Source organism: Typha latifolia, chromosome 6, assembly GCF_019914945.1.
Source record: "Typha latifolia isolate L0001 chromosome 6, TyphaL0001v2, whole genome shotgun sequence".
NCBI classification, from domain to species: Eukaryota; Viridiplantae; Streptophyta; class Magnoliopsida; order Poales; family Typhaceae; genus Typha; species Typha latifolia.
Window position 1 is genome coordinate 9,236,891 of NC_133091.1, and position 27,207 is coordinate 9,264,097.

Consider the following 27,207-nt stretch of genomic DNA (forward strand, 5'->3'; position numbering starts at 1 on the left):
AGCGATCGTTTACAGGAAGTCAGGAAAAGAAAAAGTCATATAATCTTAAAGAATGTGAGACAATCACTTTTTATAGTTGGTGCAGACACCAGACCAGATCGTTGGTCAGACCATGAGAGAGGGACTTTGATTTTAAGGGCAGTTTAGTCTTTCTATGTTAGGGTATTTTAGTCTTTTTTTCTTTTAGGGTTTGCCTATATAAAGGTTTGTTATCTTCTTAATCGAGATTAATTAATGTTTTAAGATTTTAGATCATCTATTTGTTATGTTGGTGGATTCCAACATTCCATTGGTGGATTCTACGGGTTTATTTCTCATTGGTGGATTTCAATACCCCGTAGGTGAATTTCACGGATTTGCTATTTTGTTCTTCTCCTATGATTGTCCTACATCAATAGTTCTATTGTATCAATCAACGAAAAAAAATTCCAATAGGTGACAAATGTTAACCCAAATAAGTTCAGTAAGTTCTTATCCTGCCAAAAAAAAAAGGCACAGCTGATTTACATATCGTATAGAATTTTGTGATCACTTATCTTTGATCAAATAAATTCATTTTCAAAATCCAATAAGATACAAATATCATCGTAGTTAATTAATTTACATATCATCTTATTGAAATGTGTGCTCACTTATGAACACTTACTACCAAATGGCAGATCTAGTACCACAAACATGACACTTTTTACGTGACACATAAACCATATGACATGTTTTTTAAGCATCTTCCATCAACTAAATGGATAGAATTTACACATCAAGTTGAATGCCTCATTCTAGAATGTCATGGAAGGATTTTCAAGGAGAACTGGGGGGCTAATTGAGGCATTGAATATGTAACTTTAAATGTATAGATAAATTATATTTATGAAAAAAAATTCTTCCAAGTTTACAAAGTAAAATCTATGCCAAGAAGATTACTTTGATACAATGAAAAAACCAAGGAATATATGGAATGTTAGTGGTTCATTGCATAGTTTGAAGTTGTGATTTCTCTTTGTGTTTCGGCTTAGTTAAAAAACAGAATGCTTTCAGTCAGTTTCAGTTCTAATTTGGATGTATTGGTTCTAGATATATATTTTTTTGATATATAATCTTCTTTATCTTATTTTTCAATGCATCACATAAAATCTTGCAATGTTTAAGCAATGAGGTTGATATTGAGTCAGGTACAAGCTAAATTCAAGTCAAATCCAGCTTTAAATTTAAAACATATGTTAAAAAATTGTTACTATGGTTGTTTTGGTTGCATGCTAGTTTCGGGGGAGAGTTTCAAATCGGATAGGATGGAAACATGAAACATCACTTGCTGGCAGTTGGCAATTGGCACCAATTGTGGTGAGCGGCAGGGAATGTGCCACCAGCACATTTTGTTGTGCGAATGCAGCACAACAGAGGAAAATCTGAGTATTAAGAAACAGCAAGAGGTGGAGAGCCATACAAATTCCATGGCCGTTTTTGGGAATATTCTAAAGAATTATATTGAGGCTTTTATAGGTGACATAATTGTCAACTTCATACATGTAGCTAATCACATCAACATCAAGAACTGGCATTAAACAAAATTAAAAGATGACAAAAATGTCAGTATCTTATCATGAAAAGCATGACTCATCATGCCTAAAGAATGCCTCGAATGCCACTTTGTTCACGCAACACCTCACTAATGTTTTGCATGTAATAAGTTAATAACTGGCCCTTTAGCTTTAAATAAAATTAAGTCAAGCAATGTTATGTTGCATAGTTGGATGCTGTTAGACAATTTTATGACATTCTAGGTAAAGATGCAACCTAAAAAAGTTATTTGTAATAAAGTTAAAGTGGATCAACATGATACCAGAACTTTTCCATTTAATGCATTTATTACCTCATCAAGAGTCAGTCCACCTATTTTTGACACGCTTCCACAAAAAGCAAGATCAACAACTTCTTGTCCAAGGCCATAGATTTCAAATATTTGTGCTCCACAATAGCTAATCAAAAGAAAAAGAGCAGTTAGCAAATAATATAAAAGAATACATTATTTCATAGTTTTGGCATCGAATTTATATTTTCCTTACAAACCTTGAAAGCAGCGAGATGCCCATTTTTGAAAGAATCTTAAGAAGACCAGATTTGACAGCCTGAAATTTCAATAATAGACAATGAAGTAAAGTAAAATAATCAATGACAGATTCCTAAGACTTTTACATGAGATGGATAGGACACACATACAAGAGGGATGAAGAACAAATTAAAGATAATCATATAATGATTTAATAATTGCTCTTAGATATCTGCAGCAGGCTAGATGTTCATTGAAGAATAGAGTATCTAAAGATAAAAGCTAGATACACCATAAAATAAATTTAGTAGTACACTAATGAGACCAAAAATCTAACCTTCGACGAGATATTTTCAGATGTTTTGTACCATTAGAAAAAGATCTACACCAGACATTACAACTACCAAAATAGAGTTTTCAAATAGTGTTTTTGAAAGGAATTTACAACATTCTATGTAAAGCAATCATTAAGTTGCTGACAGATCTAAAAACCCACACAGAAAATGTTGAAGGAGATCAAAAGGATCCCATAAAGAAAAAAAGAAGTAAAATATAGGAACTGAATTATAAAAGCATGTTGCTCAGAATAACCTATGCTGAGACAGTATACTAAGGCCTAAAGCATTACATCAAGAAATGGCCCATGCCTCTTCTTATGGTAATTTCCAACATTGAAGTACAGGTATGGGAAGTGGGAATATGGGTGTTTCCAATGTAATTAAAAAGTTAAGACACTGCACAGGTCAATCTTAATTGTAATTATGATTTAACTTTCTTTTATTTTTTTATTTTGATATTTATAAAAGTACCCCATGATAGATCTCTTTAGGATAAAAAAATTCATACACATCAGTATGGAGAGCAGTTTCAGTGCGGATTGGTCCAACCGCCGGTTGGATGCAAGATTGGTGCAGATCTGACAAGCTGATCACACCCAAAAGAAATTACATGGGGACCTTGGGAAAGAATGATTAGAGCCATCAAATGTATGCCATTAATGTTTTGATGCTAAGCATGTAACCAACCCAAGCTTTGTTCAAGTTGGTTTAATATTAATTTTGAGCCTAAGCAAAAAGATCAAGCCTAACTTGATTAATTTCAATTCAAGCCTATTTCGAGCTCTGAGTCGCTTGATAAGCAAATCTGCAAATGCAAGATTATTGAGTTAAGCTTGAATTGATTTTTGGGTGGTCTATACTTCATAAAATCAAATCAATAGGTAATCATATTGAATCTTATTTACTATACACGCACGCACACACGCATCGCGCGCACACACACAAACACACACACACACACACACATATATATATAACCCTATCAAGTTGAGCCTGATCAAGATAGCTTGTGCTCAAGCTCAGCTTCAAATTTAATTTAAGCTTGATCCAATTATTAAAGCTTGGCTTGTTTCAAATTTGACCGAGTTTTAATTGAGCCTTATCGAGTCAAGTTAGATCTAAGCTCGAGCCAAGCTTGATTATTTTGACAGTCCTAGTTGGCATGCTTCCAATGACACAAACACACCAACGCACATGAGGAAGGCCCACACTAAATCGCAATCTAGTAGTATCTAGACTTGGAAAAAAATAAACAAACAAAGAAGAAAGGGACAAAAGGATATGAACGAGAGTGACTAGCGATTATAGAAGGAAAAGAAGTAAAGATTGTCAAACATTTTGAAGGGTACTAAAGCCTCCAATTTCTCTAGGTAAAACAAATTTAGGTGCAAGCATTCTTCTTCAAGGTTTTATTACTCTGTTCTACTCCAAAACTCTCAACCAAGTGATGGCAATCCAAATAGGATCTAACTTTGTGCAAATATGAGTTGTTCCTCTTCACTATCGCTCATGACTAGTAATTGTCTTTATGTAGTGGTCCAACTTTGTTAACAACGTTAAGCAAAGCCAGATGCAAGATGTCGCTTCGCGAATGCCTCTTTCTTGTGCTAAGTAATGCGTATGGTCTAATCAAGGGCTCCAAAATTCTTTCACCACGTGTAATATGTTGTTGATACTAGGTGGTTTATAAATATTTAAACAATGGCAAGTAATAAAAAGAAAAAGGAAAGCATAACAATACACTAGGAAGAAATGTCCAGACCTTGCAAAAGTTTCTCTGAGCCTGCTCAATTGTCACTGTTGGCATCTTTCCATTCCGCATCATATTGACAGTTTTAGTGCTCAGCCTCCATTGCCGACAAGTCTCTAATGCTAGATATGGGCATACAGCACTGAAATTTTTTTAAAGGAAATGACATTATTTCAGGAACACTACAGTTTTGTGTTAGTTTTGTGTCAAACTCAGGGATTAGCATCTTTCAACCATGAGTTTAGAAAAAAATTGCAGCACTGCATTAACAATAGAACATTTTACCAACTAAATTTAAGCTAGTAAAGTCAGAAATATGCTAGTTAGTAATTATAACCATGAAAAGGAAGGTAATACATTGTGAATAGTATTACAGGTGTCATTAGGATGGTACATATGGGAACAATGATATGCACAAGCAGTTAAGCACTAAAAAAGCTTCAATTGTGGTCCCAATGCACTCTATCTTATGTCAACTAAACACTGGACTTGAAATCCTACAACCCACTATTTGGATTAAGATGATGGGTAGCATCCAATTAGTTTTTTCTGTCTGTATTAACCTACTTATCCTTATTTGCATTCAAGATTTGGTCAAATTTTATAATCTGATCTACATAAGATCTAATGTTAGTTACCCTTTTATATCTTTATAAGAATTTTAAGTTTTTAACATAGTAAATCTATGAAGCGAATTTTACTATAATATGTTTAAGAGTAAGCATCTCCATGTAACTGATAAGAAAATAATATGTAAGACAAAAAAACAAGAGAAATTTCATCACAGCAAACCTCTAGACGAACCGACACAATCTGCATGATTTATAAATAGTAATGAACAAAGAAGAGAATAATAATTAGAAATGTATTTTAAGCATCATTAAGAACAGAAATAAGACCTGGCTCCATATCCAATCAAACACGCAAATTGATGGGTGCTGAAACACTGAGCAGTTTCAGCAACAATGGAAGCTGACATCCGCAAGCCATTTTGAATTAAATGCTGATGGACAGCACCAACAGCTAAAAGTATTGGGATGGCAGGACGAGTTGGTTCCTGATGACAATAATATTCGTTAGTTTATTGGACTTATATCAATAACATAATAAAAAAAACAAGGTGTATAAAAGGTATGGACTACAAACTCACAAAATTGACGAGCATGAAAAATAGACACTCTTCAGACTTCTCAATAGAAATTGTCATTTAACAAAATTGACAAGCATGAAACGTCGACAACTCTTCAGATATGTCAACAGAAGCATACACAAATACACACACAATGACAGAGTGAAAGTTGCTCACAAGTTCGTCTGATCTGTCAGAAAGAACGAGCAATTGAGAACCATTTCGAACAGCTGCATCAGCTTTTTCACAGAGACTTTTTATCGTTCTTTCAAGTGACCCATCTAAACCTCTTCGAATATCAAAGTACGTTGACAGTACTGTAGGTTTCAGATTTGAGTCTTTCAACAGTGAATCTAGTTCACCTTCATTTAGCACAGGACTTGACAGAATTACCTGACAAGATTCCAAAAGATAAAGCATATTGATAAAATTAGCTTAGCAAATAAAGCTCACGATTGACTAAAGGAAATTGAATGATAATAAATTAAAAGAAAGGTTACAAACCTGAGCAGCATTCTCAGGCCCAACCTCCAAAATATTACCACGTTTTCCAATATTAACTTCAAGAGACATTACTAGACCTTCTCTGAGAGGATCAATTGCAGGATTTGTGACCTATAAACAATAACCACGACTAACATCATCACACTATGAAATAAATCAAAAGTTGTAAAGACAACTCTACAAGAATTCTACAAGTGTTGAACAGTAAACAGTATCCAAGCAAACCAAAGCAATAGCAGAAACCCCACCACAATTAATCTCGATATTCAATAAACAGGAAAGAGATCTGAATCTATATTAGCATAAGCACAGCCATTTCAACGTGAAAAAGGAGCCTTCCTACTAAGCACTAACAAGACCTATCATAAGTTAATAAGAAAAAGAAAAAAAGGCAGTATCCAATCAAACCGAAGAACCAATTTGGATAATAGAGGCAACTAGCAAGAAACTCAACAGTAGGCATCCCATACAGTTCAGTGAGCACAAAAAGTTGAATCGTGCTTTCTGAGTAACTTCAAGTATACCTGAGCAAATCGCTGTTTGAAATAGTCATAGATCATGTGTGACTTCCGTGATAACAATGCCAATGGAATATCATCACCCATGCAAAACGTTGGCTCCTTCCCTTGTGAGGCCATCGTTTCGATTACCATCTGCACATCTTCGCTTGAATAGCCAAATGCCCTAAAAAACCAACACAATCAAGAGGATGACTCGCATTTATTCCAAAGGTTAAGCCAATGAAAAAAAAGGTACAACCTAACCTGAAATGACTACACACTATCAGAAGAAAAACATCCTACAGAAAATGTAGTAGTGAAAAAATGAAAATAAAGTATACACATCTACGCATACAAGGATATGTCTAACCATCACGTATATACTATATGCATGAATATGTGGAAAGATATTTTTTAAAGATGCATAAACAACGAATGACAGATTTGAGTAGTATGCCAGAAAAAGATGAAAAATATTTCCTTTATATATATATATATATATAAAAAGATGAAAAATATTTCCTTTATATATATATATATATATATATGCATGCATCCATGCACACATATATGTATAGGCATTAATATTGCACAGATATTTTCTTTTTATATGTATATATATGTGCACCTATATATAAAGAACAATTTATGAAGAAATGCTTAATAGTATAAATGCTCAATAACAACTTGCTAGGCCAATCACAAGTTCTGACAGCATCGTTAGCCAAAATATACTAGCTCAGATGAATATAACTTACCTATATACTCTACACACATAAAGTACATGTATGTTTATATACAATATTTACTAAAGTTTGTTTCCATTATTTTCTTTTTTAGTCTAAAAATATTTAATTCTTAGTTGGTATAAGTTTATAAACTCATATATCCATAAGAAATGAACACACATGGTGCTCATTAAATATTATGCAAACCATCCAACCAGGTATAAGAAATAATATATTATTTGTTACCCAGTGAACCCTCATGCAACTAACACATTTCAATTCTGATGACAGGATGATTCATGACAAAATGGATGATAACAAAATAACAAGTCTGGGTTATCAATGGAGGAGTATTTTTTAAATTTTAGTACCAAAATGAAGTTAATATACAAGCACAGCAGAAAAGTACAGTTTAAGATTAATTACTAATGAATTAGAGATGACAGCTTCATTCACTTCTTCTATCTAAGGAATCCATAGTTCGGCAAAGAGAGAAATTCACGGCATTGATCAGATGTGACACTATCATTCACAGATGGTCAAGTGGCAATATTACAAATGGTGGGACACATTCTATGATTTTCTTCTTTTTCTGGAACATTTCTTTAATTTATCACAATGGACTTGCTCAGCCTCATCAGAAAAAGAACTCGATATAAAATTCCAGCTTGAGTTCTAGTGGTTCAGTTACATAACTCTCTGAAAATGCCTTCATATAAGAACTAGCTAAAAGTTGGATACTGAAATTGAATGAAGGATAATATGAAACTGATTCTTACTGCTGGTGTCTCAAAGCCATCTCATTATCCATACCAACAGATGAAAGAAAGTTCACAGGTTTTATAGAACGCATATTTTCTTTCAACCAACTCCCATATGGATTTTCTGAAGCCACTCTCTTCTTGACATCTGTATTTTCATAAACCTAAAATAAGAAGATTGGACAAGAGGTTCAGAGTCTGCAAATCTTTAAAAGAAAAGAATTATAAAGGACAGACAAAATGACATGTGTCCAGCCAGCAACTCAGTACAATTTTTTGGTGCACAGGAGAGGAGTGTTCTAGATGTCCTTACAAAGTAGCAACATTAGCATAATATTTAAATCTTGTCTGTTTTATTATAAATAAGATGCAGACATCAACAGGGTACGAGACTGTAACATGGGAGAAAACCACAAAGAATATATGTAATACATTTAAGAATAAAGTTGAAAATCTGTGTGATGAGTTCAACTATTCATTTCTAGTCATATGCAGCAGAACCAAACGGGTAAAGAGGGCAGCATAACCAAAGTACCAGAAGAATAGTTCACCACAAGACAGAGAACCTAAGATTTTGGAGGTGACAAAAATGAAATACTACTATGCATTTGTGTAAAATAGTTTAGGTCTGTGCATGCCATCATTTGGAGTGCACCCACAGTAAGGCACTACTGCCTATTATAGAATTGTCAATCTGATGGCTAAAAATTGATATTTTAAAAACGAATTTTGAGTGTCATTACAGTTGACTAGCTAGACAATGTCTAGATTTAACAATAAGTAGCCCAAGCTAGGATTGCATTCAAAGTTCAAACTTCTTCCTGAATAACAAGATTCAACTGAATGATGGCTAAATAAAAAGGGTCATTGAAGCTGGTAATTCTAGACAAAGATTACTATATTAATTGCCAATATGGCAAATATTTACCAACACAATGTATGGCCTACCATGGTGTTGGCAACTTGGCATGATCAAAGCCATGAAACTCAATTGAAGGCAGCAACTTCAATGCAGAAGAATGTAAGAGGAACTATTGAAATGTGTCCCTCTGGTGGATACACTAAGAGGGTCAAACCGATTCTTATTTCATCTTAAAGTTTTGATAACATCTAAGGAGAACCTGTGACAAGAAAATGGGGACGTATTCCCTCCACCAAATTCTCCTCTTTTCCCACCAAGGGCGGTACTGGTATTTGACCCAAAAAGCAACTTAATCCAAGCTGTCAAATGCATATGATAGAGGATAGGGGATAAGAACCATTCTAATGTGGATGAATGTGCTTACCACATTTTTTATTATCACGAAACCAAACAAGTGTACTGTGAACCAGTCGGTAGATAAAATGATTCACTATTTTCTTGAATTCTTGATAGACAGCAAAGATATGTAAAATTATTTGCTTTATCTGTCATAGATTGGCCAGGAACAAGAGTTCATAAATATCAGTTGTAGTATTCTTGCAGTTTAGCTAAAAACACAGTAAGTTTCTGACAACTTCTTATCATATGTTAAGCACCTAATCAGAATAAGAACCCAGTATCAGTTTATTTCAGAGATAAAACTAATAAATAACTATACAAACTTGAAAGCAGCTTGAGCTCATGTGTCATCAATTAAATGGGCATATCATAAATAACAAACCACTAATATCATATGTGAAAATGTAACTCTCACAACAAGAAAAATCTATAGCATTAACTACTAATCAAATCTACTATCACTGAAGGTAAATAGCAAATTAGTAGACATTTCATGCCTAAAATGAACTTCAATTATGACATAAAATGAAGCAACAAGAAGTAATGGAAGAAGCTGGAAATAAAAAAATCAACAGAGTCACAAACCTGGCCATTTTGTAAATCAACTGTTATCATCATTCCAGGACCTAATCGTCCTTTCATTATGACCTTTGACTCATCCATTGGTAGAACACCAACCTGCAGATTACCACTATTTCCTGAGTCTTGAAACAAACAACTTCACAAATTAACAATTTCTTAGAAAACCAACAAGGACCTGTATAATGTAAGGAGACTATTGAACAATGTTAACAAAACTTAAAATTCAAGCAATCTCAAATAACTTGGCATGATTGGTAGAGCCTCTGTTGTGCAACTGGCTGGATGCATTACACTGCTCTGCCCATCAGCTTACCTAGTGTATCACACACAATAAGGGATTGCATATTACACCATGGTTTTGAAAAGTGAAACCTGAGAAACAGCTTGCCCGGCCTTTTCTTTGAGATTATGTAATGTTTAAATATTTATGAGATTAATAATGATGACATAAAAAGAAAAAAAAAATTGGTGGCCTGCTGCACAACTCTCCCACGTACATGCTATGAAGTATAAATATGTATCATTTGAGAAATTTACCAAAGAAGTTTTAGCTAAAAAGGACATAGAAAACTACACTTTCACTGGCAGATATTCAACACAAAGGATAATAAACTTTCTCCTTAGCCTATGTAGAAATTTGACAGAGAAAAAAAAAGATCTCAAATAAGTGTGTATCTAGTAATTACTAAATAGATAGTATACCTCAGATGCAACATAGACAATATCATCAGTTGTTCGCCAATATCGAGCTGGACGAAGCCCATTTCGATCAAGGCAGGCCCCTACTGTTTTTCCATCACTGGATACATTGGAAAATCATAATTAGTCAAACATCATAGATATATATGACGCAGTTCACAGGTGACGACAGGGTTGAAGTTGCATCATCTTTTTTCAGTAGACAATTCACTGCAACTCTTTTGAGTTTACTGAAGAAACATTGTTTGGATCATGAAAGCAATACAGAACAAAGACGATCCTACCCATACAACCCAATAGTTTTATCAACCTGATTTAGCCACATGAAACTGTCACTATTACACTAGATGAATGAAATTTCTGCGATAACAAAACACTGAGACCATCTGCATCTAATAAAGTAGACATATGAGCCCTTCTCGTTGGCAGTCATAATGCAGGTGTGAAAGAACAAAGTTCTCGTAGCAATGTACTTTGTTTGTATGCGTACTCTTAAAGGTATGCGTAACTTGTTGGCCCATTACTTAACAACTTCAGTTTTTAGATCAACTAGTTATCTTTACATGATCTCAGAGCAAAATTTTGTAAAAGATATGAGTTCAAATCTCGTCTAGTCTCATTTCATTCTTAAGGGCCACAGACACTATTATGTTTCATCTATCCACATATTGTGTATAGGAGCCGAGAAGGGCTCTTAAAAGATATTATATACATTATTGGTCTAATACATAGCAGCTTAAGCTTTTGGTCAACAGGTTATTAGCATGTAACACTCTCGAATATCAAATATTGATAAAAGGAGAAAAATGTATTCCAAGTGCAATTCTACTAGTAAATTACAGCCTTTCATCACATGTTTCTACTCTCATAAACATAATGGACCACATAAGAACCACTAGATCCCACTGTTTTCTTAAGGCAAAGTGTTGTATCCACACATTTGATGTAATATTATGACTACTACAAGAAAGTAGTTCTTTGTAAAAAGAAAAACAAAATGAAAAATAATCTATTTCAATCTCAAATTTCTAGCTTTCTTCTCTCAAGCAAGAATGGTTTTGTAAATAAAACCTTACCCTTTCACCACCTAACCCCCAATCATTGAAGTTTCAGAATACTCTTCATCAGTTCAAATGTCCAGCATCTTCAAGCCTTGAATTCCTGATTAAAACTAAATGCATGAATTGTCGTGCCGATCAACAGAATCAGCGCAGGCCACTATATATCATGCCAAGGAATTATTGACACCAATATGGAGGGAGTATCTCGATACTCCCTTCTGGCCACATACAGCAATGCTTGTCATTAGGAATTGAGAATATCTTATTTTAAATAAATATAATTTTGAATCTCGTTCATCTCTTTCGATACATGTTTGCATTTTAGTGTTTTATATAAATTATACCTCAAAATTTTAGAAATCAAAATAAAATTTAAGCTTTTCCTAAGTTATTTTCCCCAACTTAGAACATCTGAGAAAAATCATGATACTAGTATCTAATTGCATAAGTTACACTAATATCTAATATGGAAGGACTTGACTTCAATTTTGCCCTTAGAAACCCATTGTAAGGCACTAGAAATGTGTTTAAAGATTATCTTTTCAGCATGCCGAGACTAATCAGTGTGTCGTTGGCTGAGCCAAGGCTGGTACACACTGTGCCTCTGGCAGACTGGCACAGCAACCCTGGTCTAAATGTACTACAACAAATTTATTATCTATATCTAACACTCTGTTATGTCACTAATGCTCTCCAACACATGCTTCCACTACTGTAAGGCAAAAAGAATGTTTTATATTTCTTCGGGCCTTGTGCCTTTAATTTCAGTATCCTTTATATAAATAAATTAACAAAAATACACACACACAGGCTTGCACTAAAGGGTGATATCTTACTCTCTCTTATGTACTCAAAAGGGCAGTATAGTGCTAGAGTTTATTAGAAGTATACAGTGTTCAAAGGGCTATCAGGAGAGGCTGCTTTTATGGCTCAAATCATAACCGCTTTGGTGCAAGTTAGTTGTCTCCTATGTACTTAAATAGTACAAACTACAAAGTGAACAACAATTTGTATATTCCTAGTCTTCAGATAAACATCATCTTGAAGACATGACTTCGATACTTTACATTTTCCCACAGGGGTCTGCAACTTAGCATATTAAAAGTAAATGTCTTACTAAGTGAAGTATCGAGGGCATCCCTAGAGAATCAAATCAAATATCATTCCAGACTATATCATGTATAATTTTTTGTACATCGATTACATCGGATATATTCTATCTAAATGTTCTTCTAAACCATGAAATGGAGGCAGTCAATCAATTTGGTACAAAGACACCGGGGCATTTTTTAAAATCCTTGTAGGTGAAGTTGAACAATGCCAGTTGTACATGTTTTAGTTGTTCTTACAATCAACATAAACAGTTATCACGATTGATGATATCAGCCCAACTGTTAGCATGACCTTGACTGTCAACTACAGATTGGTTGAAGTTGAAACCATTTAGGTTGAAAGCCATAGTATTACTACCTATACCAACTACAGGCCAAGCAGCCAAGAAGAAATGTAAGAACGAGAATTGTTGAAACTAGCATATTGGAAGATTAATCAGCCAAAATAACCATGAGCAGCTACGATATTATAAGTTTCTTCCTCTTGACCGAATCTGTAACCTTCATAAGGAGACTCATTTTCAGTAGTTTCTCTGATCAAACTAGAGGTTGTCAAAGAACCATTTATAGCACTGAATTAAGTATCAGTCTACAACCACAATTACAATGAAGCATTTTGGAATATCCTTTAGCCTTGGGAGAACGGTTAAATGCTAGCTCTAAACTCTCTTATCTGTTTTTCACTTCAAGAATTCAACTCTTTTATCTGTTTTTCACTTCAACTCTTCTTTGGAGCAAGCTCGGCAGCAATAGTCATCATGTGGTGTCATGCCGTCAAAACTCCAAACAATTCTTCACTGCACGCAATCTGTGCATGCATATCTGTGGCCACATGAGTGATGAATCGCACTGAACTATAAATGACCAAAATTTCCATGCAATGTGCATGAACCGGTACAGTACCCTCTAGTTCCAGCTTGGAGCAAGATTTTGTCATGCTTCCATCAGGGAGATGGCTAAAGAAATAACTCCCAGAATCTCGGCTGAAACAACGTTTGGTCCAGCCATCACCACTCAAAGTCCTCCTCACAACACTTGAAAGCCCTTCCCCTTTTGATAAGTGATAATCATACTTTTTCCTTCTAAACATTATCCTCCGATTTATCTGTTGTTGTATCTTCTTTTAATTATCATCTTTAGGCCAATATGGACATCATTAACAAGAAAAGAATTCTCTTTGGCTCAACCACATAGAGTCCAATATCCCCTACCAAAATCTCTTGACCTCTCTTCTTTATTTTCCTTTTGATGCCAACAAATCCCACAACAATAAAAGTCCTACAACAGAAAAATTCCCGATATAGGCACCTGTCTTGAAATATTGTTTTCTTTTACCTATTTTGTTTCCTATAGATGTTAGAAAGCCACATAAGTACTCCTTGTGATCTTTTTATCTTTGCTGTCAATTTCTATTATAGATTGCAGTCTAGGTAGCTCCACTGAATTTTATAAGAAGCATTTATTGAAGATGGCATTTCTCTAACCTGACATCCAAAACTTTTACCAGCAGTATATGGTCATGTAGACCATAGCTTAAAGATGAGAAGGCTCCATAAGAAGTGGAAATGTAGTAATGTACCTTCCTTTGGCTCACCATTTTATAAAATCTTGCAATCATAAATATAAGTACCCAACATGCAGCTTGAATATTGGTTTATATATATGGTTGTATAGTATTCCTGCCTATGAACCATAATACTACATGGGGGCAAGCACAAACTGCAGATCAAAAAAAGAGAGAAGGAATGGGATATAATAAACATGGATGGCCATGCCGGCGGTGTACTGGCACATGGCACAAGAGGTGCCGCATAGCACCCCTCTTAGTAGCTTCGCCGTTTGCCATCTACCTCATCGTTGAGCTTGCCATCACCGATTGCCACTGGCCGCTGGCCGTTGCTCGCACTCTCGTCAGATCTGCAACTTAAGCTTTTAATCGACCGTCTCTCTCTCTCTCTCTCTCTCTCTCTCTCTCTCTCTCTCTCTCTCTCTCTCTCTCTCTCTCTCTCTCTCTCTCTCTCTCTCTCTGTGTGTGTGTGTGTGTGTGTCGCTAGGGCACCCGACGGGGGTGCGACAACGGCAACTCAACGAGCAGCACGTGGTGAAGGGTGAAGGTGAGTATTCCCTTACCTTTTTTCTCTCCCTCTTATGGCATGGCTGGCAAGTGCCGCAAAACATGTCGTGCCATGCCAGTGGTCGGCACGATCTATGCCTGTGGCATTAAATATGTCAACGTGAATTCCTGTTGAGATACAGTATGGCCAATGTAACGCCTATGTCTATTATCAACTTTGCATATATAAGCGAATTACAATAACATATGTATATCAATAAAACAATAGAAACGCATGATCTGCATAAGGTAAGAAATGTGCCAAAACAGAAAAAGATAAGGAGATATGTGGATCGATGCCCAAGAAGAGGAAAGGTAGGAGATTAAATAAACCCCTTTTCTGCCTAGAAAAACCTTTCCCGTATTAAGCATGAAAAGAATTAAGAAGAGAGAGGGAAGATAACCACCAAGCCATGAGGGAAATAAAATCAACCCACAAGATTTCCAACAGAAAAGAAGAGAAAACATGGAATCCACCACAAAAGGGAGAAGGGAAAGGAGGGGATAAGAGATACTTGTGGAATCCTCCAAAAGAACAAATTTTGTTCAATTTTTTCATGATAAAACTTACATTATTTCGTAACTTATCACAACCCTATATAACGAGAGCATTAAATCACAATGTCTAAACTAAAAAAGAATCTTTTCATAATCCTATTCAAACCACACAAGAATGTTTTTAAATTCAACATCAGCCAAATCATAAGTTTCTAACAGAAGTTACCAACAAACAAACTAACATCCAAACTTCCGAAATTTGAGGAGTTTTAGACCAAATAATAAATAAATACAATTTTCACCTAAAGAAATTAGGTCCAAATGTAGAAAATTGAATAGCCAATTCCCATCAATACACCATTTACATAAAATTCAAGAGTAATAAAAAGGAAAAAAGAAAAAAAAGTCGAACTAATGTAAATAAGCTCCAGAATCAATAAACCTACCAGGTTAAAAAAAAAGAATCCAACTTTGACATATAAACTTTGATTAAACTTTTCAGAGAACATCAAGTACCTAAATAGAAGCAATGCAGGTCCATCCCAAGCCTCCATTTGACCTTTGTAATAGTCATAAAAATCAATAACCTAATGCATAAGAGATTGCTGCTATAAATATTTGCAAAATTTCATATCCAAGAAAGAAAGCTCAGAAATAATAATTAAGTAAAATTAGCGTTTGAGTGAGTTCAACAGGAACCAGTATTTCAGCAATATTACCTCAGGATATTTTATTGTCAGAGTTGGATGATTCTTGTATGCCTCGGGAACAAGAATCATAAGAGCTTCTGCTGGACTTCGACCACTTCTTAGTAATATCTGATCAGATGGAACATATATAACCAATCAAATACAAGAATTAAAGAACTCAAAGAATAGAGTTAGAGTTTCAATGAGTTATAAGTAGAAAGATTTAAGTCCAGCATCATTGACTACGTGTGTTTGTAAAACAAGAATGCATTTGCAGTTATATATATGGCCCAAAGGAAATTGCAATAAAATCAGCAATCGTAATGAATACATTGCTGAAGCAAATAGGCATTTTTTAATCATATACTTCAAGTACTCCAACTTACATAACATAGCAAATAAGAGTATGCTAACCTAACATGATTTCTTGTGCAGTTAGTATTTAATGTTCAGTTTTGTACTAATATTTGTATCACGACATGATATCATATCTTATTAAAGATCATAATTAGAAAGCTAAGATATAAGATATCCCACTCTGTGTTGTTATCATGGTTCCTAGTTTCGGCCGATCGCGAGTGGGATCGGCCATAGCTTATCCCGATCCCTGGCCGATCGGGTATCGACCGGATCGGCCAATACCTAATTCGTTTCGAGTCGAGATCGGCCGTATCAGCCGATCCCGCCCGAAACGAGCATGGGTAAGAGAGAAAGAAAGAGGAGAGAGAGAGAGAGAGAGGGAAAGAGAGGGAGAAAGAGAGAGGAAAAGAGAGAAAGAGAGAGAGAGAGATAGAGCAAGAGAAAGGGAAAGAGAGAAAGAGAGAGATGGAGCGAGACAGGGAAAGAGAGAGAGGGAGAAAGAGATAGAGTTTGTGGGTTGCAGCAGTAAGAGGGAGAGGGAAGAAGAGAGAGAGGGGAAGAGGAGAGAGAGACATGGAGAGAAAACAAAAGTTAAAAAACTATGTTAAAGAGGGAAAGAGGTGGTAGTCGGTGAAGGAGAATGAGAGTTTTTAAAAGAGAATTAGTGGGAGAGAGAGTTTGATAAGAGAGAGTTAGTGGGAGAGAGTTTGATAAGAGAGAGTTTGATAAAAAAGAGAATTAGTGAAGAGAAGGTAAGAATTTTTTTTAATTTGTGTGGGAGAGAGAGAGTGTGAGTAGTAGAAAGAAGGAGAAATAGAAATTGAGAAAATAGTATTTATTTTTTAGTTTTTAGATTTTATATATGAATAATTTATATTTATATCTTATTATTATTTTTCTAAAAGATTAAGAAGTTTTCTGTATTTTAAAAATTATTTTAAAATACAGGCCGATATGAACGGCCGATACGTATCGTTTTTTCAGACGACCTATCCCGATCCTGATTTCGATACTTGGAACCTTGGTTGTTACTCTCCCGCTGTATGTCTGGAAGCAATTTAAATTCATCTTTCCTGCATCCTTAGGAGAGACACGAACACCTTCTATGTTTACACCAGGCATCAGAAGGGGAACCATCCGATTAAGTCACTTTGGATAGGGAGTCTTGGGCTGAACCTTGAGTGCACGATTGTGCCTCCAAGGTTTCATAGAAAAAGATATCGGATACTAGAGGGAGCTCTTTATAAATGTATTAACCTGCCACATTGATAGGTAGAACAAAGATCACAGAAGGGATTGGACGATCGCAATAATATTCCAAAAGATCATGGAGAGAATCAGAAGATCTTAAGAATACTCCAAAGGCATATCAAGAAGAGATTAAGACCAAGGCTTAAAAGGAAGGAAATGAGGAGACATAGTATGAACTATGAAGATTTATTTTCTTCATATAAATTATTTGCCTTCCATGTATTTTGATTTTTGATGTATGGGAGGGTTATAATATAGAGGTGAAGAGGCATCAATCAATGATGAAAAATGTTTTGAAAGGCAAAATTTGGCGGCTGCCCTGCTAACCCAAAAGGTGTCGGTGCAAGGTGGGTGACCACGTGCAAGAGGAGAGGAAGAGGACTTCTTCTCCTTCTTATGCTGCCTTGCTAAGCCAGAAAACACTGTGCAAGGCAGGTGACCACATGCTCGAGGAGAGGAGCATGAGGATTTTTCTTCTTCTCCTCCTCGTTATTCTTCTCTTCCACCTTTTCTATCTCTCTTTACGTCAAGAACTGATTTTTGTCATTGGTCCCCCAATGACTACTCTTAACTGTCAGACAACTCTAGGTGTTAGACAACTCTAGCTGTCACACACTCATGCACCCATCTCTCACTAGTTGTCATGCGCCACTAATTTAGATACATTAATAAATACACACACAATGTATATCTGCACATATATATATAGTTGTATACATATATATACACATACATATAATTATATACATATATGTATATATAAATATTTGTGAATTGTAATCTTTTAATGTTATTGGTTGTATATTACATTATTAAAAAATTTATATATGTTATATAATATATATTAATTATATATCATATTAATTTTTTTTTATTTTTACATATTAAAAATGCTAGCCCACTTCCACCTAAGCACTAGGAGGTGGAGTGCCTGCCCGCAACCCACTTCTGCCTTTGAATACACTGACGATGAAGCTTTCTTTTCATCTCACAAAAGTTCGGTGCCCTCCTCAACCTCCCTCTTGATACAGTCCTTTCTCATGTTTCCAATTTCCTAGGCATCCAAAGCTCAGATAACCACCTAATTATGTCTATCAACCATTGGCCAAACCTACAACCAGCAAAGCGCATACAAACTATAAACTTCCATCATTTTGTAAACCACAACCTTCACCGGATGCAAAGAATTCAAAAGACAACATGAAAGCTCTTCCATGCATCCAATTTGCATTGTATCACTTAAGGACTCTTTCATCAAAGGATCATATGGCAGCGAGAAGATGAGGAGTGGCTTGAAATTTCTTCAACAGCATTCTTCTTCCTTGATCCAAGTATCCTTGTGATGGATTAGTTATTCTAGGATCTCAACATGCTTAATACCTTCCACATTTTCTTAAGCCCAAAATCAGCCCTTGGTTTTCTCTTATTTCTTATAGAACCACTAACCCCTATTAGTTGCCCTACACCACTTCCCCACTAATTTTCTATAACTCCACTACCCTAATAAACTTGTAATCCTCCACCCTCCCCATTAAACCTCAGTCACCATATCCCACATTGCTACGACCAATTCTAGGTACCCCTTTCATTACCGCAATGAAATTTAACAGGGCATAACTAATTACCTCTCGGAAAATATAACAAAAGAAGTTAGCAACATAGTATTATAACATCCTAGAATATAAGCAATTAAGTATATCATCACATTATGTTACAACTACTATTGTACTATCAGTTTACATGATTAGCTAGATGCATGATCATACTCAATATAGAAAAGAAAATCGCAAGAGATCCTTGTAAACCAAAAATTGAAGTAATCTAAACTCTGACTCTTACTTCTGCAGCACTATCAAGGTTTGCAGAGTCAGATGCCTTAGGGTCACCAAACGGGCGTATTTCATTTTCACGGCCACGCCAAACAGGGGACTGAATTGTAGCTTCTCGTGATTGCATCCAATTCAGGTTTCCCTAGTAGAAAATTTCTTGTGTAAGTACCCCACAAACAGTTGAAATTAAATGCTACAAGATAATATATCAAAACTACAATCTCTGCAAAATGAGAAGTAAGAACTCCAAATATAAGAAATATCTGGAACCTGTATTGTATTGATCTCTCCATTGTGTCCAAGTAGCCTCATAGGTTGTGCAAGAGGCCATCTAGGACTAGTATTGGTACTGTATCTTCGATGATAGATGGCAAAAGAGGATTTGTAGCACTCATTTTGCAAGTCTAAATAAAATTGTCCCAAAACTTCAGAGCAAAGCATGCCCTTGTAAACAATTGTTTGATTTGAGAAAGAACAAAAATAGAGCTCATCCTTCCATTCTGCAGATTTTGCAGCTCGTTCAATCAACTTTCTGCAAATGTATAGTTCTCTTTCTATGTCATCACTGTTCTCCTCCAGAATGTTGACAAAGACTTGTTGAATATTAGGCATGGTTTCTTTGGCATAGTAACCAACTACTGATGTATTTACAGGAACAGGTCTCCACCCAAGAACCTCCAAACCCTCTTCTGAAAGAATCTTTGTAATAACTGTAAAAGGACAAATTGCCGATTTGAATATTTCCAAAGATCGGTGAATGTAATCAAAGATGGACAAGGTTTTTCCCAAAAAAGTAGATACTATAATAAACATATGAATACAGCAATAAGTTTGAACATCAAACTTCAAAAGAAGAAGGAAAAAAGGAACAAGATTACCTTTTGAAGCAACAGATATAAGCAGTAATCATGCAGCAAATCATGTTAAGACACTTTTATCACATAAAAATACAAAAATTCAGGTTTTAACTTTTAACAGTTATCTCAGCTCAGAAATAAACAAATATAATAGTAGAAAAGTGACAGATGAAGGGAGCTCCAAGCATGTACTACTGGCGGATAAATATGATATGAATTACTTCCCGAAGAATGTATACAAATCTATCGAGAAACAATGTTAGATGCATTACCTGATTTTGCATCTTCCATGAACTTTTCATCTCTGGGAAGAAAAATCATGCCAACACCAGTCTTTGACTTCTCCAGTGAAGGAAGTCCCTGCTCTCTGGCCCAGGTATTATACAGATCCCATGGTATGGAGCTCATCAAGCCAGCCCCATCACCAGAGTCGTTATCTGCTCCACAACCTCCACGGTGTTCCATGCATCCAAGAGCTGTAAGAGCATCCCTAATAATCTTGAAAGAAGGTTCATTTTTCAAGTTTGCAATGAACCCAACACCACAAGCTCCTCGTTCAGATAGGATATCATTCAAATTTGCAACCTGATAGATAGTCATTAAGGATCAAGGTATAATAAAGCTTTAGTTTATTCCATAAAATAAAGAAGGAACTAAAATAGGACAAATCACAAAGTTAGTTGGGTTTAATAAGGGCATTTGATAAAACTTAAGAGATAAACAGATGTACTTATAACGTGAACTGAGTACTTAAGATTTTGGAATGCATATCTCAATATAGCATCTGAACCTTCAAAGATTGGAGCTATATATGTAGAAACACAAAAACACTCTAGGAGTGTATGTTACATACAGCCAACTGAACGCATATTTTATCCACCTTTAGAACATTGATGTTATCCCAGAAATAAAATAATAAAAAAACTAGAATTTGCATGATGGTTGTTGTGGCAACAACTAGTTTCTTTGTAGTCACTCCTAGAATAGAAGAACCTATAGTGCCTTCAGGTAAGCATTATCAAGCCAATCAACACGAATAGTGTTGATGGAGTGCCAGCACGTGGCACGCAACCATGCCAAGATACTCCTGCCACTTCACATTGAGCTTAATTAAGCAAAATTAAGAAAATATTAGAAATGAAATCATCAAAGTTGTGGTTAACAGTTGTAAGTTTGAAGTAGAGTGAATCTACTGCCTATGGGTTGATTTTAACCCAATTGCATTTATTGATTGAAATTTCCTAATAAATAGAAATTTTGGGCTTTCCCCAAATTTTCTACCCTAATTTTGAAATTTATAATATAGAAAAATAATAAAGTTGGAGTCAAATTGGCATAGAATCAGTGTAAATCTACTCCATATAGGTCATTTGCAATCATATATTGTAATACAAAAATAGTATCTTTCCAACCTTTGGCCCAAATTTTTGAAAGAAAAAAATCTGAAGAAAGAAACCGGAGAAAATCATCAAATTGAATTTTAATTGCTATATGATTTAAGTAGATCTACCTTTGTCGTCAAATGTGATTTAAATGTATAAGCAACTTCTAGCTTCAGGACACTTTTCTACTTTGACAGTGATTCATATTCCTATTTCTACCAAGGTTCCAAGTATCGGAATCGGGATTGGCCGTCTAAAAAAACGATACGTATCGGCGGTATCGGCAGTATCGGCCGTCCATATCGGCCTATATTTTAAAATAATTTTTAAAATACAGAATTTCTTAATATTTTAGAAAATAGTAATGAGATATAAATATAAATTATTCATATATAAAGTTTAAAAACTAAAAATTAAATATTATTTTCTCAATTTATATTTCTCCCCTTTCTACCACTCACACTCTCTCTCTCCCACACAAATTAAAAAAATTCTTACCTTCTCTCTACTAACTCTCTTTTTTTATCAAACTCTCTCTCTCTCACTAACTCTCTCTTATTAAACTCTCTCCCACTAACTCTCTCTTATCAAACTCTCTCCCTAATTAACTATCTCTCCTACTAACTCTCTCCCCTAAAAACTCTCCCTCTTCCTCACCGACTACCACCTATTTCCCTCTTTAACATAATTTTTAAATTTTTGTTTTCTCTCCATGTCTCTCTCTCTCCTCATCCCCTCTCTCTCTCTCTTTCCCTCTCTCTTGCTCCATCTCTCTTTCTCTCTCTTTCCCTCTCTCTCTTCCTCCCTCTTTTTCTGATGTGGGCATCATCTTCAATTTGACCAAAATAGAATTACTTAAGTCCAATTTTGGTCTAATTGCTAATTTTTAATTCAAATAATAAATTGAATTAGTTAATTGACAGATATGGTAGCCTATATGCGGGGGATGTCCGTATTGAGTTATTACCTAAATTGGGTTAGTCAATTTAGGTAAGGTTTAATCAATTAGGATCCTATTAGGAAATGAATTCCTATTAGAATCTCAATTGATAATTATGGTAAGCTTATATGTGGGGGATGTCCACATTGATTTATTACCTAAATTGAATCAATCAATTTAGGTAAGATGATCAATTAGAGTCCTATTAGGAAATAAGTTTCTATTAGAATCAGCTAGAATTAAAGTTGTTAACCTATTTAAGGGTTATTGCATGAGAAACAAAGACAAGTTGGAATAAAAATTATTTGAAATCTCTCATTTTCTCTCCTGCGGTCTTCTCTCTCTCTCTCTCTTTCTTTCTCTCCCTTTCTCCTACTCTGTCTTAAGATTCTTCTCTAATCTCTTCTACTTCCTCTCTAAACCTCTCTTCTTCTTCAATATCTACTTTTTCGTTAGTTACTGCTGCTGTCCAGAAGACTCCAATAGTGAAAGAGGACCTTTGGGTGCCCGGACGTGAAGAGGAGGACTTGGTTTCAAAATAAAATACTACTATTCCATTTATTGGTAAACCTAAACTCTAAAGTCTTTCCTTACACCATATTTTAAGCCTTTCTATTATCAACGTACCTATTTGAGAGTTGAGAAAGCTACTGCCTTATCTAAGTGGTTTTCTCTCCTTCCATCTAGTAGTGATCATTTTAATCAATTAACTTCTTATCAGTTATTGCTTACTAAATTTTACTTTAGTTACTTGTTTGGGTCGATTGTTCTCCAAAACATTGCATTCATACTAGATTTGCATCACTTTCCCTCTCTTTCTCTCTTTCTTTTCCCTTTCTTTCTCTCTTACCCATGCTCGTCTCAGGCAGGATCGGCCGATACGGCCGATCCCAACCCGAAACGAATTAGGTATCGGCCGATCCGGCCAATACCCGACCGAAACCAATCAATAGATTGGTTTTGGCCAGGATCGAGATCGGCTACGGCCGATCCCGATCCGTTTCGGCCGATCCCACTCGGGATTGGCCGAAACTAAGAACCATGATTTCTACACAAAATTGGATGTATAACACTAATATCAAGTGCTGAGAGACCTTCATTAAGAGTACACCAAGGTCGTATTTGTGTGTGCTTGCGGCGCGCTAGGGCATGCCGAGCCAATATCGGAATACCTCATGCCACTGCACTGCAATCTTTGCCTACAGGACTCTTTAGCTTATTTATTTCGGTGCAGGGTTATTGAATAAGTGAATGGAAATAAGAACTAAGAACTATAAAAGGTAGCCCATGTTGTGCATCCTAATTTTGCATCTCTCACCAAATGCATCAATATGAACTAACATCCAGCAATAGAAACTAAACCACAAGAAAGATGAGAGGATGCTCGCATATAACAAGTTAAACTCTATACATCACTGCAACACTTGTTTCACTACAAAATTCTAGATAACAAGGAAAAGGTAAAGTTTCAAAAAACAAATAAGACTAGAACCTAGTAATTGAAGGGAAGGAAGTAGCAAGAAACCAAGGATCAAAAGGGATATACAAGCTAAATTCCATTATTGATATATAGTTGGAAACCTGGAATAGGAAAAAATCAGGCTAATGCTGAACTTTTAGCAATAACTTATAGGCCTAGAGTCTAAACCTAGCCTTGGTACCACTTATGTGCAATATAGATGTATACAACTAATAAAGGAATCCAATAGAGAACTTGAAAATTTTACTGCATTTTTATTTCAGCTCTTAAAAATCAACACTTCATCAAAATGACATAAGCATGAAATTCTTAGATTTTATCCAAGTCAGAAATTCTTATAAACCTTATATCAAATAAATTTATAACAATTCCAACACAGTACCTCAAGAACATATTAGGTATCAAGAAGAATTTGACATGAGAACCATAAGATCTATCATTGGATACTCCTCTAATTCATTCATGTATACACGTGTGCACCAACATTTAAGTACTATGGATAATGATGGAGATCAATTCTCCTTAATTTGATGTAATTTACAGATCATTAGTTCAATGTCACATTAGAAACATAGTTTCTTGTTGAAGCACCAATGTCTTCTCAATGATACTAACATAAGATTAGATGATTTTCCATAAAATATTGCTTGATATTCCTGAAAGTTTTGAAGTGTGAATATAAAATATCAAAATTTGGCCTCTCCTGATAATATTGTTGACACATGTTATAAAGCTAAGCATATGGAAGCAGGGATACTAATTAACAGATTGAGGAAACAAAGATTTGATGGTGTAATTTATGAAGAAGTTTGCAACAAGGAAAATTTTGCACTGAACATTTGAATGTGCATAGAAAATATTTTGGAAAAGACTACGATAGAGGAATTTGGGTTACTAGGGGGGGGGTTTAAAGGAAAGACACAAGTGAATTTACAGAGCATGTGGAGAAGCAAAGACAAGCAGCCTCGTAACTTCTAACACAATCAAAGCATGCCCTCAATATATAAAAAAAAAAAATATAGCAAGGACAAAAGACAATCAGCCAAAAGGGCCTCAAATCAACCACTGTTGTAGAGCCTCCAAAAAATCTTCTCATTTGTTGGTTATATATATAACCAACAAATGAGAAGTATTTAATATAAGTATATCCCAAGTATATCCCAACAAGAAAGAGAAAGGAAGAAACATCAGGCCAATCAACATCCATATAGTACGGGTGAATAAGAAAGGTGGCCTTAGTTCTCCCTTCTATTAGCTTTCTACTTTATTTGATACCAATAATATCCAAATTGCACCCACTTAATAGGAATTAATCGACTCTTTCTCTTTATGGTTCTTTATGCAATTATGTTTCTGGACTCAGCTTTTCTATGCTCAATTGATGTTCCAAAAATGACATTAGTATTTCAAAAATCCCATGTCCTCTAGAGTACAGATCATTGACAATCAAAACGAAAAATAATGTTGAACCAATCTAAATAAATATCAAACGTATTGAATAAATAGAAAGAAACAAAGTACAAAATAATGTTCACAGTACACAAAGAACAACTTTTGTATCTCAATTTCTTTTCAATCAACTTCAAGGAACTTAACCATGATATTCTTAGTTTGATACTTAGATCCATGTGAAAACACTACAAGTAAGATCGTCAGTGTGAAAACTCACTTAATGCTTATTGCAACTAATATATGCTTAGTGGAAAATATAATTATTTTCAGAAAGACTAGAACTATTTAGATAAGCATAACAAAGAATTCATTATGGGTTCACGAAACTTTTGCAAGCTAAACTCAAGAAAAGAAAGACGAATCAAGAGAGGATGTCAGAACAAGGGATTTAGCTCTATGGTTTTCTACTGAAAATAATGAATTTCAACATCAAAAGAATTATACTTTTGTTGAGTGAAACTCTAACCTTCAAAAGGAAATCCAAAATCATGATATTTTTTTGCATTTATGATATCCTACACCCTAGTAAACATGTTTACATGTTGGAAATAATCAGTAAAAATATCAACATATATGTTGGCAATCTGAATACCATTCAGGACATAGTATAATAATGTACTTAAAAGAAGCCTCTTTTATGTATTAAATCGATGAGCCCAAAATGCTATGTCAACGGCATAAGCAACTTCAAAAAAAAAATTGATGTATCAATGTGACGACTAAAAGTGGCTAACAGTATGGTAATTTATCGAGTAGATTAAGGTTAAAATGCTTCCCCGTAGTGTACCAATAGTTCCCAACCACCTAGCCGGTGAGACTCTAAATCCACCAAGCGCCTTGAATGAAATAGATTTGCTCTGATTGCATAGCAGTTCCTTTCAAACGAATCAACGACGCTAAAGGTCTATCACTATAAGAGATCAAAATGGAACTGTTGTTGCCAAAAACAGATCGTTCAACTTACGTAGGTCTACTTTAAACTCGTGAGCACTTGATCGAAACAACTCAAACTGACCCTTTACATCAAAACAGAGAAAAAGAAGATACCTTAATAGGCAGATCATCTTTCTTCCTCATCTGAGACACCCCAACTGCCTTAAGAGAAGCACCGGATCCGCCATCCAAATCAAGCGCAGCTTTTACCGACGACAAGTACCAGCTCCGCCTACGAGCACTCACTTGCCTCAGCCGCCTTGGGTTGCGCGAGAGAGCGCCAATATCCCCCAAGAGGAGGCTTCGATTCGAGGACAAAAACACGGGGTTGGAAGAGCGGAGCAGGATCTTGCTCGCCGCCGGATTAGGCTGCGGAAGGCTCGCCATTACCCCTTCCTCCTTTGATGTCGGACACAAACCCCAAGGGCAACGCTATACGATTACTAATACTACTACTAAGTGAAACGAAACAAAAAATAATCGTGTGGAGGAAACGCGAGAGATGAGGATAAATGAGAGAGAGAGAGAGAGAAGAAGAAGAAGAGGATGCGACTCTTTGTTGAGAGCAAAGAGAGAGAGAATGGAAACCAACCACCCGCTTCCCCTGACGTCTACCTCCAGAAATCCAGAGAGAGAAAGAAACTAGAGAGAGAGAGAGAGAAAGAAAGAGAGAGGAACAAATAAATAAAATTAATAACGTGTGTTGTTTGGGGACTCGTTTTAAAATTTCGTACAAAAGATTGGAATGGACTTGACTAATTTTATCTATTCGCTAGTGGTATATAATTTATGAGATTCGTTTTTCTTTGCCAATCCGAAAGACCGACTTTTGGGGGACCACGGTAGCAGTTACTTAATACTTCTTTTGTTATATATATGCTATTTCGAGGGAAATCCTGGATTAATAGCTTATAAGTGGCTTAGCTCAGGTCGAGCTTTTTTTTCGTAAATGTG

At 35.4% G+C, this 27,207-nt stretch overlaps 1 protein-coding gene across 1 annotated transcript in view; it reads right to left on the reverse strand.

Annotated features, from left to right (window-relative positions):
• Positions 1-26,853, reverse strand: part of LOC140790350 (ferredoxin-dependent glutamate synthase, chloroplastic) — a 41,471-nt gene extending 14,618 nt beyond the window's left edge. The window contains exons 1-16 of the mRNA XM_073140385.1: positions 26,368-26,853; positions 20,339-20,651; positions 19,480-19,919; positions 19,220-19,351; positions 15,800-15,898; positions 15,597-15,667; positions 10,300-10,396; positions 9,601-9,693; positions 7,773-7,918; positions 6,290-6,449; positions 5,766-5,876; positions 5,439-5,654; positions 5,032-5,189; positions 4,145-4,274; positions 2,065-2,123; positions 1,868-1,973 (exon numbers count right to left, since the gene is read on the reverse strand). Of these exons, the coding sequence (XP_072996486.1) occupies positions 1,868-1,973; positions 2,065-2,123; positions 4,145-4,274; positions 5,032-5,189; positions 5,439-5,654; positions 5,766-5,876; positions 6,290-6,449; positions 7,773-7,918; positions 9,601-9,693; positions 10,300-10,396; positions 15,597-15,667; positions 15,800-15,898; positions 19,220-19,351; positions 19,480-19,919; positions 20,339-20,651; positions 26,368-26,640 (2,604 nt within the window). The 5' untranslated portion in view covers positions 26,641-26,853. The remainder of the gene's footprint in view (positions 1-1,867; positions 1,974-2,064; positions 2,124-4,144; positions 4,275-5,031; positions 5,190-5,438; positions 5,655-5,765; positions 5,877-6,289; positions 6,450-7,772; positions 7,919-9,600; positions 9,694-10,299; positions 10,397-15,596; positions 15,668-15,799; positions 15,899-19,219; positions 19,352-19,479; positions 19,920-20,338; positions 20,652-26,367) is intronic.
• Positions 26,854-27,207: the final 354 nt, after the last annotated feature.